The following is an 18,581-nucleotide window of genomic DNA, read 5'->3' on the forward strand; positions in this document are numbered from 1 at the left end:
TGGTTGTTCAAGGATCCTTTTATGCATTATGTCAAATATCAAAGAAAATCAATTCTGGATTCAAAGGGAAGTACTCTTTTGATGAATAAATGGAAATGGAATCTTGTAAATTTATGGCAATGTAATTTTTCTTTGTGGTCTCAACCAGATAGAATTAAGATAATTAAATTATCCAATCATTCCCTCGAGCTTTTGAGCTATCTTGTAAGTGTACGACTTAACCCTTCGGTGGTAAGGAGTCAAATGATAGAAAGTACATTTATAATGGATATTTATATTAAGAAGTTTGATACCAAAGTCCCAATTATTTCTTTGGTTGGGTCGTTGGCTAAAACGAAATTTTATAACGTTTCAGGGCATCCCATTAGTAAGCCGGCTTGGGACGATTTATCAGATTCTAATATTCTCGATAGATTTGGGCGTATATGCAGAAATCTTTCTCGTTATTACAGCGGATCTTCAAAAAAAAAGTTTGTATCAAATAAAGTATATACTTCGAATTTCGTGCGCTAGAACTTTGGCTCGTAAACACAAAAGTATTGTACGTGATTTTTTTAAAAGATTAGGTTCGGAATTGTTGGAAGAATTCTTTACGGAGGAAGAACAAGTTCTTCCTTTGATCTTCCGAAGCGCTTCTTCTTCCTAGAAGTTCTATAGAGAAAATATTTGGTATTTAGATATTTTTCGTGTCAATGACCTAGCCAATCATTCATATTTGGTTAGAAGATCGTTTAAATTGAATTGATCCCAAACCAAAAGGGCGAAAAAAATGTTTTCGTTCATTTCAATTCTGAAATGCATATGCAGTTGTAATTGAATCAACTTAATTAGTATTTAAATTTCTTAGAATCATGTCTAGGGAACTTTCTTAATTAGTATACATAAGGAAAGCCGTGTGCAATTGAAAATGCAAGAACGTTTTGGGGAGGGATTTTTCTCCTATTTCAATAAGGGAATTTTCTACTCCATCCGACTAGTTCCGGGTTCGAGTCCCGGGCAACCCAAAATATTAGACGGAAAATACAAATGAAATGGATCTTTTTTTTTTTTAACTTTAGTTTCTTCATTCACCAAGCATTATAATGAGTCTATCCGTATGGATATGAATCTTATATTGGTTGACATGGGCATATAAGTCATGTTATACTGTTAGATAACAAGCCTTCAATTATCAATTATAGATAGTTTGTATGCTTGGGAGTCCCTGATAATTGAATAAACCAATATTTTACCATGAATGCAATTTTAGAGAGACGCGAAAGTGAAAGCCTATGGGGTCGCTTCTGTAACTGGATAACCAACACAGAAAACCGCCTTTATATTGGGTGGTTTGGTATTTTGATGATCCCTACCTTATTGACTGCAACTTCTGTATTTATTATCGCCTTCATTGCTTCTCCTCCAGTAGATATTGATGGTATTCGTGAACCTGTTTCTGGGTCTCTACTTTATGAAAACAATATCATCTCTGGTGCCATTATTCCTACTTCTGCAGCTATCGGGTTGCATTTTTACCCGATCTGGGAAGCGGCTTCTGTTGATGAATGGTTATACAATGGTGGTCCTTATGAGCTAATTGTTCTACACTTCTTACTTGGTGTACCTTGTTATATGGGTCATGAGTGGGAACTTAGTTTCTGTCTGGGTATGCGCCCTTGGATTGCTGTCGCATATTCAGCTCCTGTTGCAGCTTCTACCGCAGTTTTCTTGATCTACCCAATTGGTCAAGGAAGCTTTTATGATGGTATGCCTCTAGGAATATTTGGTACTTTCAACTTCATGATTGTATTCCAGGATGAGCACAACATCCTTATGCACCCATTTCACATGTTAGGCGTAGCTGGTGTATTCGGCGGTTCCCTATTTAGTGATATGCATGGTTCCTTGGTAACTTCTAGTTTGATCAGGGAAACCACATAAAATGAATCTGCTAATGAAGGTTACAGATTCGGCCAAGAGGAATAAACTTATAACATCGTAGCCGCTCATGGTTATTTTGGCCAATTGATCTTCCAATATGCTAGTTTCAACAATTCTCGTTCTTTACATTTCTTCTTGGCTGCTTGGCCAGTAGTAGGTATTTGGTTCACTGCTTTAGGTATTAACACCATGGCTTTCAATTTAAATGGTTTTAATTTTAACAAATCTGTAGTTGATAGCCAAGGTCGTGTAATTAACACTTGAGCTGATATTATCAACCGTGCTAACCTTGGTATGAAAGTTATGCATGAACGTAATGCTCACAACTTCCCCCTAGACCTAGCTGTTGTAGAAGCTCCATCCACAAACGGATAAGACTTCCGTCTTAGTGTATATGAAGCGTTGAAATTGAAGGAGCAATACTGACCCTCTTGATAGAATAAGAGGGTCGGTATTGCTCCTTCATTTAGTTTAGTATTGTTTTATTTCCATAAAAAAGTGAACCTTTTATTCAAAGGATTTACTTTTTTTACAACATACTTATACTTATTTAAATATTAATAAAGATAATAGATAACTACTCAAATATATAATCTTGAGTGATATAAAATTTAAATATTAGGGGGCGGATGCAGCCAAGTGGATCAAAGCAGTGGATTGTGAATCCACCACGCGCGGGTTCAATTCCCGTCGTTCGCCCATAATCTCTATTTAATTATAGAGAGCTAGAGCTATATATATATACTTATGTTGAGCTTTTCTTCCAAATTTGGGAATCTCAATGAGGACCCATTTTTTGCGCATCCATATCCATATATAGGAAAAAGAGTTCAATTACTCTAGAAGAGACTGTAAAACAATTCCTTGGATATCTCATAAAATTAGGTTCTTACCATTCAATGAGCATCTTATATTTCATAGAATTTTGGAGTAATATAATCCTTACGTAAGGGCCATCCTATCCAACTTTCAGGAATCAAAATACGTTTCAGGCGTGGATGATTATCATAAGAGATTCCCAACATATCATAAGATTCCCGTTCTTGGAAATCCGCACTTCTCCAAATCCAAAAAACAGATGGAATTCTGGGATTTATCCTTGGGGAAAATAATTTTATGCATACCTCCGCTTGTTAGAGCATTGCTCGGTCGAACTCGCATGCATTGTTATCTCAAGAATGTTTGTCAATGTTAGTGATCAAAACTATAAGTCTTGATTTCTAGTCTATTATAGCTAAGTCTCCGACTAGGATAGAAAGTGTAGTTGAGCTCAACGAATTCATGGCGATTCATCATAGAAGTAAAAGAACTACTCAAGGAACCGGTGTAACTTCTCGACAAAAAGGTATGTGAAGACTTGAATTTATCTATCACTCAAAAGTCTATCTACTCTACATCCCACTCTTTGACACAAGAAGTCGTATGCTATATATATATATATATATATAGACTTTTACACATTTGGTATTTCGAGCCGAGTATACCTCGCCTATCTATATCTCGAAAAATGAGTTGGTAAGCTTTTCGATTTAACCAAGTTTATCTTTACCATGTGACGAAAGACATGATATGTTTCAATCATCTTGAAAATTTCTTTAACCATAAATGGTGTAACAACTATATAACATCCTCTAAGAATGTTTCAATGATTGAAAGGAGAGTTTAGATTAAATAACCAATGGTGCAAATAAACATTGTTGTGGAAACACATTTATGTATAAGTCTTATTCTTCCAAAGTTTGCGAACTTTGTTGATCAAGATAACCGGAAGAATGGCGTGAACCAAGTCCGCGAACTGTCGAAGTTCTCAAACCCGAGAATTTCTGCTGGAGTTGACAAACTACTTGCGTGAAACTAAGTCCGCGAACTCAGTCTGCGAACCGACGAAGTTCTCATACTCGAGAATTTTTGCTAGAGTTTGTAAACTTTGCGCGGTAACTTAAGTCCGCGAACCTAGTCTGCGAACTTGAGAAGGTTATAAATCTGAAGATGATTTCTGAACTTAAACTTAAAAAGACTAAGGAATGCAGTTTGCAAACCGTGGCTATAAAAGTTCATGAACCGATTCAAGTGAATCAAATCATCTTTGCTTCAATTGTGTCTTGTGTAGTACATGAGATTTCCTTGTAATTGAACAACTCTCTAACTAGTTCATTTGAAATTATTTGAAATAGTTATGGTGAAGAAGAACATGGTTGATATGGAATGCTCATATGGCTAACCATTTGGTTAACTATTATTGAACCAACAAGTGCATACGTTTGGGTACGGTTAACAAACCTAGAAGCGTGCATTGTCAAGTGTGTGTAACAAGCTAAGTTTTCGATCTAATGGTTGAGAAATATTAGCTTGAATCTAAATAAGGTTTTCATCTAACGGTGGATATTGATTGCTTTGTTACCAAGGTAACTTAATTGCAAACCTTGATTTGAAAGACTATATAAGGGGAACTCTAGTATCTGTGCAAAAATAATCCCCACACCTACGTGTGATACTAGTTTGCGCGCTAGAGTCGATTCTCCTTTAACCTTTGGTTTTTTTCTTCTAAAACCAGGTTAACGACTTAAAGACTTCATTGGGATTGTGAAGCCAGACCGATACTACTTTTATCGTAGTTGTGTGATCTGATCTTGCATCTTTTATCGTACGAGTACAATCAGATTGATTGGCTTGAGATTGATATCTCCGATAGGCAAGATATAAAAAGTAATCACAAACATCTTCGTCTCATTGTTTTTGATTCCGCAACATCTTGTTTCGCTACCATACGGTTAAGATTTTTGTGAGGTGATTGATAACTCTAGGTTGTTCTTCGGGAATATAAGACCGGATTATCAATTTCTTCCTGTTCACCTTGATTATTATCAAAAGACGGAACAAAACCTTTAGGGTTTATCTGTGGGAGACAGATTGATCCTTTTATAGACTTGTCTGTGGGAGACATATTTGTTTATTGTTAAAGCCTGCTATTTTGGGTCGTAGCAACTCTTAGTTGTGGGTGAGATCAGCTAAGGGAATCAAGTGCGCAGTATCCTGATGGGATCAGAGGCGTAGGGAGTACAATTGTACCTAGGATCAGTGAGAGACTGATTGGGGTTCAACTACAGTCCAGTCCGAAGTTAACTTGGAGTAGGCTAGTGTCTGTAGCAGCTTAATACAGTGTTTGTTCAATATGGACTAGGTCCCGGGGTTTTTCTGCATTTGCGGTTTCCTCGTTAACAAAATTTCTGGTGTCTGTGTTATTTCTATTTCCGCATTATATTTGTTTATATAAATGAAATAATACAGGTTGTGCGTTTGAATCAATCAATTGGAAATCCGACCTTTGGTTGTTGATTGATATTTATTGATCCTTGGATATTGGTCTTTGGTATCATCCAAGTTATTCCTTGTATTTGATTAGAACTCGCAGTTCTTGCTTGAGTAAATCAAATCAAGAAGAGAGATATAAACTCTTTGATATACTTTTAATTGATTGAGTCTTGTTGATTATCTTAGAGGTATATTTGAGTTTTTCCATACAGATTGCTAAGAGAAATATTGGGTGGTGTTGTTAGACCCCCGCTTTTTCAATTGGTATCAGAGCAGGAAAACACGTTTAAGACCTTACAAGTCTGTGTTTGTAGCGATCTGACTCTATGGAAAAGAGTACTATCTACGGTAAACTCGTCGCCAGAAATAAAAGTTATATCTCGTCAAATTCTATTAAAGAGAAAGTTTCTTGAATCTCGAATACAGACGAACCTTGTGTTCTGAAGAGACAGACTAACATCGACATGTGTGATCCCGATTACCTTTCAAAAGAGAGCTTCTCTAGAAATTAACGGGATTCAGCTGAAGAGAGTGAATTGATTCTAAATCTTGTTAGAATTCAAGCTGATATATTTAATCGGTTAAAGCACCATGTCAATACTCTTCTTGGTGTAGTAAGTGATTGCAAATCCAAAGGTAATGCTGAAGATCAGTCTTCGTGCACGACTCTTGAGGATAGCCTCAAAAAGGATGCCTTGGAAATTGAACATCGCCTGAGTAAGCTCTCTATTCAAGGATGCTCAAAGAAATACAATATTCCAAGTACTTCTGACACAACTAAAGTGGCTTTATGCTCAGAAGTAAAAACGGAAGCCCCTTCTGGTAAAACGGATGTGCCTGAAGTCTCTATCACTCAAGGATGCTTCACATCAAATGGAGGGAAGAAATCTTCTAATAAGGATATTAAGACTTTACTATCTAATCATTCGAATGATCATAAAGTATGTCTTGTCTGTGAGAAAAAGAGTTATGTTAAGCGAAAGGGAATCTCTAGGTTGAAGAAAAACTCATTTGTCCAACTTCAACACACCTTAAACTTAATTCTTAAGGGTGTAACTGACATTCGTATGACTAATCCAATTGGTTTTCGTACCTACCCTGTGCATATTACCGGTAAAGTCAGTTCAACGAGTTCCTCGAACACTCAAGAACAAAACAGACGTCTTAATAAACATCGTCTAAAGGAAGATCGAGTTATGGTCTCTCGAAATAACTGTGCCCCTGGTAAGAAAGGAAGTTCAGAAGAAAGAAGAAAAATTGATGAAGTGAGAAATAATCTGAAAGAGAGAATTAAAGGGTATAAAGAATTCGTCAGCAGGTTGTCTTCCTCCTCAAGCCAAAATTCTTCTGGTAAGAACTAAAACTATGTCTCGTATTTTGACGACAGTACGTTTTATGATAATTTCTCATATAAAAAGGAATCCCTCTCTAGATTCAGGAGGAAAAATAGATTTGATCATAAACAAAAATATTTTAATGAGCTTAAAGCTCATACTTGTGCTAATTAATCACAAGGGTTAAAGAACTTACTCATAAAAAACCTGTTGAGCAAGAGGTGTCATTTTCAGGTATACCTTAAGCATACTACTTCTATTTAGTGAAGCTATCTTCTTATCGTCTATAGCCAAACTACTGGTCTGCAGAAATGATTGCTTAAGTATTTTTTTTCATTTTGTGTTTATTAAAATAAAACTTTTGTTTGAGTTTTTTTCGGTGGGTCAAGTTTTTTTGCACGGATACCCGTTCCGGCACGAGACAACTGTTTGTAAACCCGAAAAAGTCTTCCTTTCCTAAGAAACCCTTAAATATCCGACCTATTGAGTTTCAAAAGTCACGTTTGCATACTCTAGGTTGGTTTATGAGTTTTTTTAGAATGCCATCTTCTTCCTCGTCTTGCTATGGTGGTTTTGCAAGGGGATTCCTTGACAAAGGTTTTGTTATTGAGTCCAAGAAGAAAAGAATCCTTGTAGATAAAGATCATCCTAACTCTTCATTTATTTTTCCTACGTTCATGAGGATGCTGAAAAGGATGACATGGTTTCTACTAAAGTTGTTCATGACTTTCTTAAGTACTTTGGGGAAGCAAAACAAGAGCTCATTGTTACTCTGAAAAATCTTGATGCGTTGAAAACTGAGTTGGAAAAGGTTACTGCTGACCTTGGTCTCATAAAGTCTTACATCAATGATTTTCTCAAAGAGAATCATCTCTCTAATGCTGCAATGAATGTTGTTGTTCACAAGATCAAAGACCCGTTGTCTCATGAGGATTCTGAACCGTCCATATGATCTTAGTTCGTATTCGGAATAGCACTGGAGTATGTTTTCCTTTAGCTTTTTTTATTTATGTTGCCTAGTATGTCTTCTTTTTGATTTAGTTGGAAGAATAACTAGTGCTTTGAATAGCAATGATTGTGACTACATATAGCTATTATTTTTCATCTTCTTGTTCTTTTTTTTTAGGTTTATTGGTTTAAATTCTAAAAACTATTTGGAAGATGATGTTTTTGCAGTATTAATCTTTATGATTTTTTATATTACAATTTGTTATCGGATATTGGGGTTTACGACCGTGAACTATGTTTGTCCCATACTTTGTCAAAAGTAAAGTCGTTCGTGATCGGTAATCACGTATTGATAAAAGAATGAATGGACTTTTGATAAATACAAAAGTTAAGCCTATATTGTCAAATATTTGATGGAAGATAGGTTAAAATCTTTTGTTTTCAAGGACTGGTTATGCAAATAGTGGTGGAAAATAGAATGAATCCTTGTGTATTCCGCAGTATTGATCACCCCTGATCCATATTTTATATATTACTGTGAGGCTCCGTAATGTATCTTATGTTGATCACTATACAACCAAGTTGATTTTTTATCTTAGTTGGTGTTCCGTGAGATATGTTATGTCGAGCATATTGAACTAAATTAATCATCTTGTTTGGTTATTTAGTTATTGCTCTGTAAGTTTTCTTATGTCGAGCAAAACAAATGACAATTAAATTGATTACTTTTGTGATTAGTTTGGTTGTGTATTCCAATTAGATTAATTATGGGTTCTCTTGTAATTAATCTAGTTGAGTATTTTCATGTTTCCGTAAGTTCTCTTATGTTGAGCATAATCAATTGAATTGATCACTTTTTGTGTTTAATTTGATTGCGTATTCCGATTAAATTAATCATGGGTTTACTTGTGATTAATTTGATTGAGTTTTTGTATATAGGAAATCATTCTCATGGTTTTTTGTGTCCAATAAAAAAATCCTTCTTTTCTTTCGAAATTAAGGTCGCTCTTGTTGTTCCTTCGGAAATGACATCAAATGGGGGAGAGTTTTTTTGAACTTGTGCTTAATGGTCATATCTTGAGGGGTGTGCGGCTGTGGAATTTTAGAGGGGTTATCTTGCATATTTAAACTCCTTGATGAATGCATTTATCTTCGGCTTTATGATTGCATCAAAATTAGTTGGTATGTATTTTTTATTTTAGTCATGAAATGTCTCTCTCGGAAATTTCATTATGATCTCGCTCTTGTACCTTTGGCAATTTTATGACAAAAGGGGGAGAATTAACAAGTAGTTCACATTACAAATACATATGGTTTTCGGATCATTGTGTAAGGGGGAGTGGTTTCCATGTGATATGGAGTATTGACTAAGAGGGAGTGATACATATCACCATAGTATTATTGTTGAAGTTATGATACAATTGAACTTTGACGTTGTGTAATAATACTATGACACTGTATAACAATGATCGAGAACTATGTTTTCTCATTGTTATAGCTACGGATCTTCAACAACGATGATGTTAAACTTACAACCTTTGGGATCATTGGAGTACTTGGAAGTGACGAAGATTTCGAGGAATGTTGAAGATTAGACATGTGGAATAGGAGCTACTAAAGTTTCTTTATCTTTTTTGCATTCCATATGTATCAATAGTTTTGTCATTAAAATTGACAAAGGGGGAGATTGTTAGATCATTGCTCGGTCGAACTCTCATGCGTTGCTATCTGAAGCATGTTTGTCAATGTTAGTGATCAAAACTATAAGTCTTGATTTCTAGTCTATTATAGCTAAGTCTCGGACTAGGATAGAAAGTCTAGTTGAGCTCAAGGACTTCATGGCGATTCATCATACAAGTAGAAGAACTACTCAAGGAACCGGTGGAACTTCTCGACAAAAAGGTATGTGAAGACTTGAACTTATCTATCACTCAAAAGTCTATCTACTCTATCTCCTACTCTTTGAGACAAGAAGTCGTATGCTATATATATATAAACTTTGATTATACACATTTGGTATTTCGAGCAGAGTATACCTCGCCTATCTATATCTCGAAATATGAGTTGGTAAGCTTTTCGCTTTAACCAAGTTTATCTTTACCAAGTGAAGAAAGTCATGATATGTTTCAATCATCTTGAAAATTGCTTTGACGAGAAATGGTGTAACAACTATATAACGTCCTCTAAGAATGTTTCAATGATTGAAATGAGAGTTTATATTACATAACCAATAGTGGACATAAGCATTGTTGTGGAAACACATTTATGTATAAGTCCTATTCCTTGAACCAAAGTTTGCGAACTTTGTTGATCAAGAGAACCGGAAGAATGGCGTGATCCAAGTCCGCGAACTCAGTCCGCGAACTGCCGAAGTTCTCAAACCCGAGAATTTATGCTGGAGTTGAAACTACTTGCGTGAAACTAAGTCCGTGAACTCAGTCCGTGAACCCAGTCTGCGAACCGGCGAAGTTCTCATACCCGATAATTTCTGCTGGAGTTTGTAAACTCTGCCCGGTAACTTAAGTCCTCGAACCTAGTCTGCGAACTTGAGAAGGTTATATATCTGAAGATGATTTCTGAACTTAAACTTAAAAAGACTAAGGAATGCAGTTTGCAAATCGTGGCTATAAAATTTCATGAACCGATTCAAGTGAATCAAATCATCTTTGCTTCAATTGTGTCTTGTGTAGTACATGAGATTTCCTTGCAATTGAACAACTCTCTAACTAGTTCATTTGAAATCATTTGAACTAGTTATGGTGAAGAAGTACATGGTTGATATGGAATGCTCATATGGCTAACCATTTGGTTAACTATTGTTGAACCAACAAGTGCATACGTTTGGGTACGGTTAACAAACCTAGAAGCCTTCATTGTCAAGTGTGTGTAACAAGCTAAGTTTTCGATCTAATGGTTGAGAAATATTATCTTAAATCTAAATAAGGTTTTCATCTAACAGTGGATATTGATTGCTTTGTTACCAAGGTAACTTAATTGCAAACCCTGATTTGAAAGACTATATAAGGGGAACTCTAGTATTTGTGAAAAAATAATCCCCACACCTTACGTGTGATACTAGTTTGCGTGATAGAGTCGATTCTCCTTTAACCTTTGGTTTTCTTCTTCTAAAACCAGGTTAACGACTTAAATACTTCATTGGGATTGTGAAGCCAGGTCGATACTACTTTTATCGTAGTTGTATGATCTGATCTTGCATCTTCTATCGTACGAGTACAATCAAATTGATTGGCTTCAGATTGATATCTCCGATAGGAAAGATATAAAAAGTAATCACAAACATCTTCGTCTCATTGTTTGTGATTCCGCAACATCTTGTTTCGCTACCATACGATTAAGATTTTTGTGAGGTGATTGATAACTCTAGGCTGTTCTTCGGGAATATAAGACCGGATTATCAATTGGTTCCTGTTCACCTTGATTATTATCAAAAGACGGAACAAAACCCTTTTAGGGTTTATCTGTGGGAGACAGATTGATCCTTTGATAGACTTGTCTGTGTGAGACCGATTTGTTTATTGTCAAGTCTTCGACTTTGGGTCGTAGAAACACTTAGTTGTGGGTGAGATCATCTAAGGAAATCAAGTGCGCAGTATCCTGCTGGGATCAGAGGCGTAGGGAGTACAACTGTACCTTGGATCAGTTTGAGACTGACTGGGGTTCAACTACAGTCCAGTCCGAAGTTAGCTTGGAGTAGGATAATGTCTGTAGCGGCTTAATATAGTGTGTGTTCAATATGGACTAGGTCCCGGGGTTTTTCTGCATTTGCTGTTTCCTCGTTAACAAAATTTCTCGTGTCTGTGTTATTTCTATTTCCGCATTATATTTGTTTATATAATTTAAATAATACGGGTTGTGTGTTTGAATTAATCAATTGGAAATCCGACCTTTGGTTGTTGATTGATATTGATTGATCCTTGGATATTGGTCTTTGGTACCATCCAAGTTATTCCTTGTATTTGATTAGAACCTCCAGTTCTTGCTTGAGTAAATCAAATGAAAAAGAGAGATATAAACTCGTTGATATACTTTTAATTGATTGAGTCTTGTTGATTCTCTTAAAAGTATATTCGAGTTTGTCCATACAGATTGCTAAGCAAAATATTGGCTGGTTTTGTTAGACCCCCGCTTTTTCATCTCTGGATGATCCACACCATACTCTATTCTCGTAAGATGATACACAATAGCTAAGAGTCCGCCTGGTGCTACATCATAGGCACACTGAGAGCGTAGATAATTGTAACCATATACATATGAAATGACAACAATGGAATGCCAATCCTCTGGCTTTATTTGTAAAGTTTCGACTCCTTGGTAATCGTAGCCTAAAGATCTATGAACTAACCCATGCTTGACTAGCCAAGCAGACAAACAACCCTGCATTTTTTTAATCTCTCCCGGATTTTCATTTGTATAAGTAGTTCACGTTTACGACGAAATTTTTGAAAATTGAAGTGAAGGCATTTGCTATTCTTCTGCACAAAATAAAAAAAGCCTCCATAATTTACTAATTCGTGGGAAGATACTGAACTTTGGTATTTGAAAAATGCTTCATAAGGTATCTCTGAAGTAGATCGCGATTGATAGAGTAATCCTTGATCATAATTTCCAGTATGCGTGCTACGTCCAACATAAAACTTGTGAGTGGTAGTAAAACATCGATTATTCTGTTGAGACCCAAATCTATCTTCGTAGATTTCTCGAGATACCTTCTTACGAAGTTTTGTTATAGCATCGATAACTGCCTCCGGTTTAGGAGGGCAACCCGGCAAATAAACATCCACAGGAATTAGCTTATCAACTCCTCGAACAGTACTATAAGAATCAGTACTGAACATCCCTCCTGTAATAGTGGAGGCTCCCATAGAAATTACATATTTTGGTTCATGCATTTGCTCATATAATCTTACTAAAGATAGAGCCATTTTCATTGTTACTGTGCCGGCTGTTAAAATTAAGTCCGCTTGCCTAGGACTCGATCTTGGTACCAAGCCATAACGATCAAAGTCGAAGCGCGAGCCTATTAATGAAGCAAATTCAACAAAGCAACAACTGGTACCACAAAGAAGTGGCCATAAACCGGAGAGTCTTGACCAATTTGAAAGATCATTTGATGTAGTTGAAATAACTGAATTTTGGGTTGTTTGATCAAGTACCGGAAACTCAATGGAATTCATAACTATCTCAATGTCATTTTTTTCTTCTTTTTTCTTTTTATTGTCTGAATATTCAGGAGCTAAGACCATTCCAACGCTCCTTTTCACCATGCATAAACTAAACCAACAATTACGATAAGAACGAAAATTAAAGCTTCTATAAAAACGGATACACCCAATACATCGAAACTCATCGCCCATGGGTAAAAAAAACCGTTTCAACATCAAAAACAACAAAAAACAGAGAAAACATATAATAACGAATTCGGAATTGTAACCAAGCGTCGCCCATTGGTTCTATGCCTGATTCATAACTAGAAAGTTTCTCTGATCCTTCGCGAGTCGGGGCTAAAACCTCGGAAATGAAAAAAGCCAAAATAAGAATATGACTTGATATTATTAGAACTGCCCAGAAAATTCGTATTTGTAAGTAGAAACATAGATGCACTCCTATGAATGTGGAAAAAATATATACCGTATTCTTCGATTCGATCTGGAATTTGAATTAAGCTATAACTGTTTAGTCGAAATACCAATGAATTTTGATTGAACGCCCCAGATTTTTTGCTGTGAGTCATTCTTGTTTCAAGGTTCATCTAGTGGAGTCCTATTTTCACTTATTTCAATTCCATTTCGATATGCTAGAGACATATTATGCTCTTATTACAAACTTATCGTTTTTATCTTGTCTCGGATTTTCTCTAAGAAACAAGAGAAAAAAGAATTACATATTTTTTTAGTTATAATTTATAGAATTTTTTTATTAAGATTAAATTAAGATACTATTAAGAATATTAAGAATTCTATATGGATGTTATATATTTTATGAATATTCATATAATAAAACCGAAGGGTATTGGTTTATTTTTTCCATTAATATCCAATCCAGTTAGAGGATTGTTGTTTCTATTGATTAGATACGGAAACTGAATGCATCGCCCTATTCTATTTTTTATCCTTGTTCTAGACTTCATAGATTTTATTCAATGCCTTGAATTGAGAGAAACCCTTACATATAACAATCCTAGGGTTCTATCCTCAATTTACCATTTTTTAGTTTGTACTACCTCGACCCGCAAACCGTCTCCCCAAAAAAAAATCGGGTTATGAAATTAAAGCTCGAAGTCTTAAAAGAAGAATCTAGAATATCGGTCTTTAGTACTTGACTTGAAATGGGTCCGAAAAGGCGGGAATACTTATTAATGTAATAAAAAATAGTTTTAAAGTAAGACCAATCACTGGGTTAGCCTTCATGCAAAAAAATATTTATTTTGAACGAACCCTACACAACGAAGTATATCACAACGGGAAAGTAAGCCGAATCCTAAATAATTTACAGAATAAACTTCTTCTAATCGAATCGCGCATTATCAAATCTAATGATTCGACATACCAAATCCCCCAAACAAATCATGGAAATAGATAGGGATGCAAACACTAATAGAGTTAGGAAACATTCATTATCTCTGAAACAACGAATTGAGTTCTGCTCCCTAAAAAACGATGAGTTAGGGGGTTCTTAACTCGTCCAAGTGCAAAAAAGATACCTCAACCTTCTTGCATAAAGTCAGCATCGGTAGAATTGGAATGGTATTTCTTATGCAACTAAAATAAAAGGGAGGGTGGGTAGAAAAACTTATTCGATACTAATTTCTAAAAACTTAGAATTAAGATATTGATAATCATATTCATATAAATTATAAATATAAAAGAGAATCGTGGAAAAGAAAAAATTTAGAATTTCTTCCCATTGAAAATTTTGATATCATATATCACTCCATTTATCGTTATATTAATTCGTATATTATATTATATTGTTATAGAATACCATTCTATTTAGTATTCATTTTTTCTCTATTGATATTCATTATGTATTTTGAATAGCTAAGAGCTAAGTAGTTGACTGAATTCCTAAGCACAACACAATTTCTTTTATGTGAGCCCGCTTAGCTCAGAGGTTAGAGCATCGCATTTGTAATGCGATGGTCATCGGTTCGATTCCGATAGCCAGCTTTTCTCTCTTTGTTCTATTTTATACTTTATTACATGATTAATAATGTCTCCTTGAACTCAAGGAATATTGAAAAGACTTCTTTCCTTTTCTCAAAAATAGCGGATCTATTATGTCGTCAGAACTTCCAACTATGAGTAAAAAACAGATTCGAGCGGTTGGTTAGATCTCTACAGAACAAATTAAGACAAAGTCTCCTTGCCTTGCTATATATACAAAAGAGTCTGAATATTGATATAATTCATCTCATTCTTCTTTGTAGTACAATACTTAACTTCAGTATATTTTTTTCGTTTATCGTTTAGTTCAGTCTTAATTTAGGTATATTCTGTAAAAATAGTAAAATTCCTAAATACGGAAATGATCTTAGAAATCAATCGCGTTCTGGGAAAAAGTCTTAATATCGTATTCGTATAGAAGAAAAACAAAAATTGCGGTTTCATTATGGTCTGACAGAGCAACAATTACTTAAATATGTTCGTATCGCCGGAAACCCAAAGGGTCAACTGGTCAAGTTTTACTACAATTACTTGAAATGCGTTTGGATAACATACTTTTTCGATTGGGTATGGCTTCGACCATTCCTGGAGCTCGGCAATTAGTTAACCATAGACATATTTTAGTTAATGGCAATATAGTAGATATACCAAGTTATCGCTGCAAACCCCGAGATATTATTACGACGAGGGATGAACAAAAATTCAAAGCTCTGATTCAAAATTATCTTGACTCATCCTCCCATGAAGAATTGCCAAAACATTTGACTCTTAATTCATCCAAATATAAAGGGTTAGTCAATCAAATAATAGATAGTAAGTGGGTCGGCTTGAAAATAAACGAATTTGTAGTCGTAGAATATTATTCCCGTCAGACTTGAACCTAACTCAAATAGCAAGGCAAGGATTCGGAGATTTTGCCCCCTTTTCGTCGAAGTAAATTGACCGAAGCTAAGGGGTGTGATCCATATATTTTTCCCATTTCATGTATCATAAATGGATCCGCAGGGATATTTTTATGTCTTGGCTACCCTTTATCAGTATTTTTTCGTACCACCCCAATTAGGAATAGAGAATTCATTTCAAAGAAATGTCTACCTCTTGGAATAATCCTATTCCTTGTTTGTTTGTTATTTGATCCATTATGGTCAACAACGCTCTTGAATTAGGCAAAGGTAAGGAAAGAGAGGGATCAAACCCTCGGTAAACAAAAGCCTACATAGCAGTTCCAATGCTACGCCTCCAACCACTCGACCATCTCTCCTACAAAATTTTATGATTATGACCCAGAAATCGGGTGAATAGCGAGCCATTCATATTTATTTTTGCAGTATAAGTACGACCAACTGATTATACTAATTCGAAATATGAAAATGGATGGGGTGGTATTTTGATCATAGAACGATTATTCTACTCTTTTTCCTTCTTTGAATCATAATCCAATGAAAAACTTCTCGAGTTATCATAATCTGTAGGATATATTAATTTCATGTTTAGAACGAGTTTTTTTTTATGTTATTTTGTCCTGTACAATTCCTTTGTTTGTGGGATTCTTTTCCCATGCGAGGAATGGATTGCGAACTATGCCTAAATCACGGATAAATGGAAATTTTTATTGATAAGACCTCTTCAATTGTGTCCAATATCTTATTACGCATAATTACGACAACTTCCGGAAAAAAAGAGGCATTTACCTATTATATAGATGGTGTGATTGGATTCTATTTAGTTTTTTCCGTCTTACGAGTAAAGGCACACAGGGTTGGATTCGGTATAAAACAAAACGCGTTTATTGAAATAAACCTTAAAAAAATCTACACTTCGTGAAGGTGAAGTTTGGAAATAGAACAATTCCTTCTATTATGTATCCCCGATTGATGCAGACTCAGATGCTTCAATTTTCTAATCTAGTATTGAATGAAAAGTTACACCTATAGGTTCTTTCTGTATTAGAGGTCAATCCTACTCCATCAGTACCAACCAATAGGCGGCATAATGGAAGAAGCACTACACCTAGGAATCAACAAAAAAAACTTTGTTATAAATTATCCCTTTCCTTATCGGGATCGGAACTAACAAGAATGGTTGGGACAACAAACATCCATCTCGTTTGTAATTTGGATACCTATATAACCATCAAAGACTGTTGAAGTGACTAATTCCTGGAAATATGGGGCATTGAGGACAAAGAAATTGTTGGAGTCACCTTTTGTATCTAGCAACAACACGATTAGTGTTAAGAAAAGACCTCTTGCAGGAAGGATGACTAGAGATTTCTTGTAAAAACACTAGTCCCTGTCAGTTCATAATGAGAATATTTTGATATTCTTTTGGTTTCATGGATTATTATCATTCATTATGCACAGAAGGGAGGAGCCGTATGAGATGAAAATCTCACGTACGGTTCTGAAACGGGGATTCTTTGAATAGAATGAACGACCGCAACGGATGTCACCTCAATCCGAAGGAAATTATGCGGAAGCTTTATAGAATTATTATGAAGCTATGAGACTAGAAATTGATCCCTATGATTGAAGTTATATACTGTATAACATAGGCCTTATCCACACAAGTAACGGGGAATATACAAAAGCTTTGGAATATTATTTCCGGGCACTAGAACGAAATCCATTCTTACCACAAGCTTTTAATAATATGGTCGTGATCTGTCATTACGTGCGACTATCTCCACTATAGAAAGAGGGAAAGAAAGATAAAATACGCTAGTAAATACTAGAGGATAGGCTTTCTACATATGTATCGTACAAAGCAACGATTTTTATTAGTTGTAGCAAAGAAAGAGACTTCATAAAAGCAAAAAAAAATAAAGAAATCGATATGCCTATAATATTATATTCTATGGATAGATAAAAGATATAATTGATAGAGGAAGCGTCGTAAAGATCAATTAGTGAAATTTTTGGCCGGTACAATAAGAAAAAACTGCTTACTTATGTCATGATATGAGATATAAGTTAGGAATCAACTTTTGAAATAGAGTTGATCGACTAAGGTATTGAGAAGAGGTGTAGCATAAGATCCCAAAGATAGTAAGTCCTTTCTTTCTTAGAGAGGAAAGTCTTTTTCAAAGATTTTATATGAAAATGAAACTGAGATGGTTACCTTTCAGAAAAAGATAGGATAGTGGGTTTCGTTTTTCTGAAGGTAGGAGAAAAGATAAAACTTATTTTGAATAAAAATGCAAGTTTAAAGCTTATGTAAATGTAATTAACCCCTTCTGGTTAACCCGAGAAACAAAAATGGGATAGATTTATGAAAAATCTTATTTAGTTAGATAGGGTCGATTAAGATGGGACACCAAAATAATTGATTGCTGAGCCATATGAGCTAGGAAACTCTCAAGTACGGTTCTAAGGGAAGGAATTGACCCACCTATTCCGAACGAGGAGAACAGGCTATTCGGCAGGGAGATTATGAAATTGCGGAAGCTTGGTCCGATTAAGCGGCTGAGTATTGGAAACAAGCTATAGCGCTTACTCCAGGTAATTATATTGAAGCGCATAATTGGTTGAATATCACGTGGCGGTTTGAATAAGAACACTCTTTTTATCCGTCAGTAAAATAAAATAGATCTTTCCTCTGGGAACAGCTAATCAAGGAATTTCATTGTATCCCTTATAAGATTTTTCTGTTTTATTTCATCTAGTACCTCGTAGGAATAAACGATACCCGACTATAGTACATCATACATCCCTTTTTGCTATTCAAACTAAAAAATTATTTGAATGTGGATACTGGGGTCTTATTCATGACTGCCCCAATAAAGTGAATTGGAATCGATCAATAGTCATAGTTCCATGTAATATACGAAGCAACTACATCTAAGCACCTGTAATTTGCATATGAATAAAACAAAAGAGTTTTT

The 18,581-nt window shown here is 35.2% G+C and overlaps 1 protein-coding gene, 1 non-coding gene and 1 pseudogene across 2 annotated transcripts; 2 read left to right on the forward strand and 1 right to left on the reverse strand.

Moving 5' to 3' along the window:
* Nucleotides 1-11,887: 11,887 nt before the first annotated feature.
* LOC113360590 (NAD(P)H-quinone oxidoreductase subunit K, chloroplastic-like) lies at nt 11,888-12,889 on the reverse strand. The gene has a single exon (XM_026604087.1). It carries the CDS (start codon nt 12,887-12,889, stop codon nt 11,888-11,890), a length of 1,002 nt encoding a protein of 333 aa, XP_026459872.1.
* A 1,739-nt stretch (nt 12,890-14,628) lies between these two features.
* On the forward strand, nt 14,629-14,701 carry TRNAT-UGU. Its single transcript has one exon. It is a non-coding gene; the product is annotated as a tRNA-Thr (tRNA).
* A 1,367-nt stretch (nt 14,702-16,068) lies between these two features.
* On the forward strand, nt 16,069-16,850 carry LOC113360591 (annotated as a pseudogene).
* Nucleotides 16,851-18,581: the final 1,731 nt, after the last annotated feature.

This window comes from Papaver somniferum, chromosome 3 (genome assembly GCF_003573695.1).
Source record: "Papaver somniferum cultivar HN1 chromosome 3, ASM357369v1, whole genome shotgun sequence".
Taxonomy (NCBI): domain Eukaryota; kingdom Viridiplantae; phylum Streptophyta; class Magnoliopsida; order Ranunculales; family Papaveraceae; genus Papaver; species Papaver somniferum.

Coding starts and splice junctions, on each gene's coding strand:
- LOC113360590 (XM_026604087.1), bottom strand. CDS start 12,889: ATGGGCGATGAGTTTCGATGTATTGGGTGTATCCGTTTTTATAGAAGC.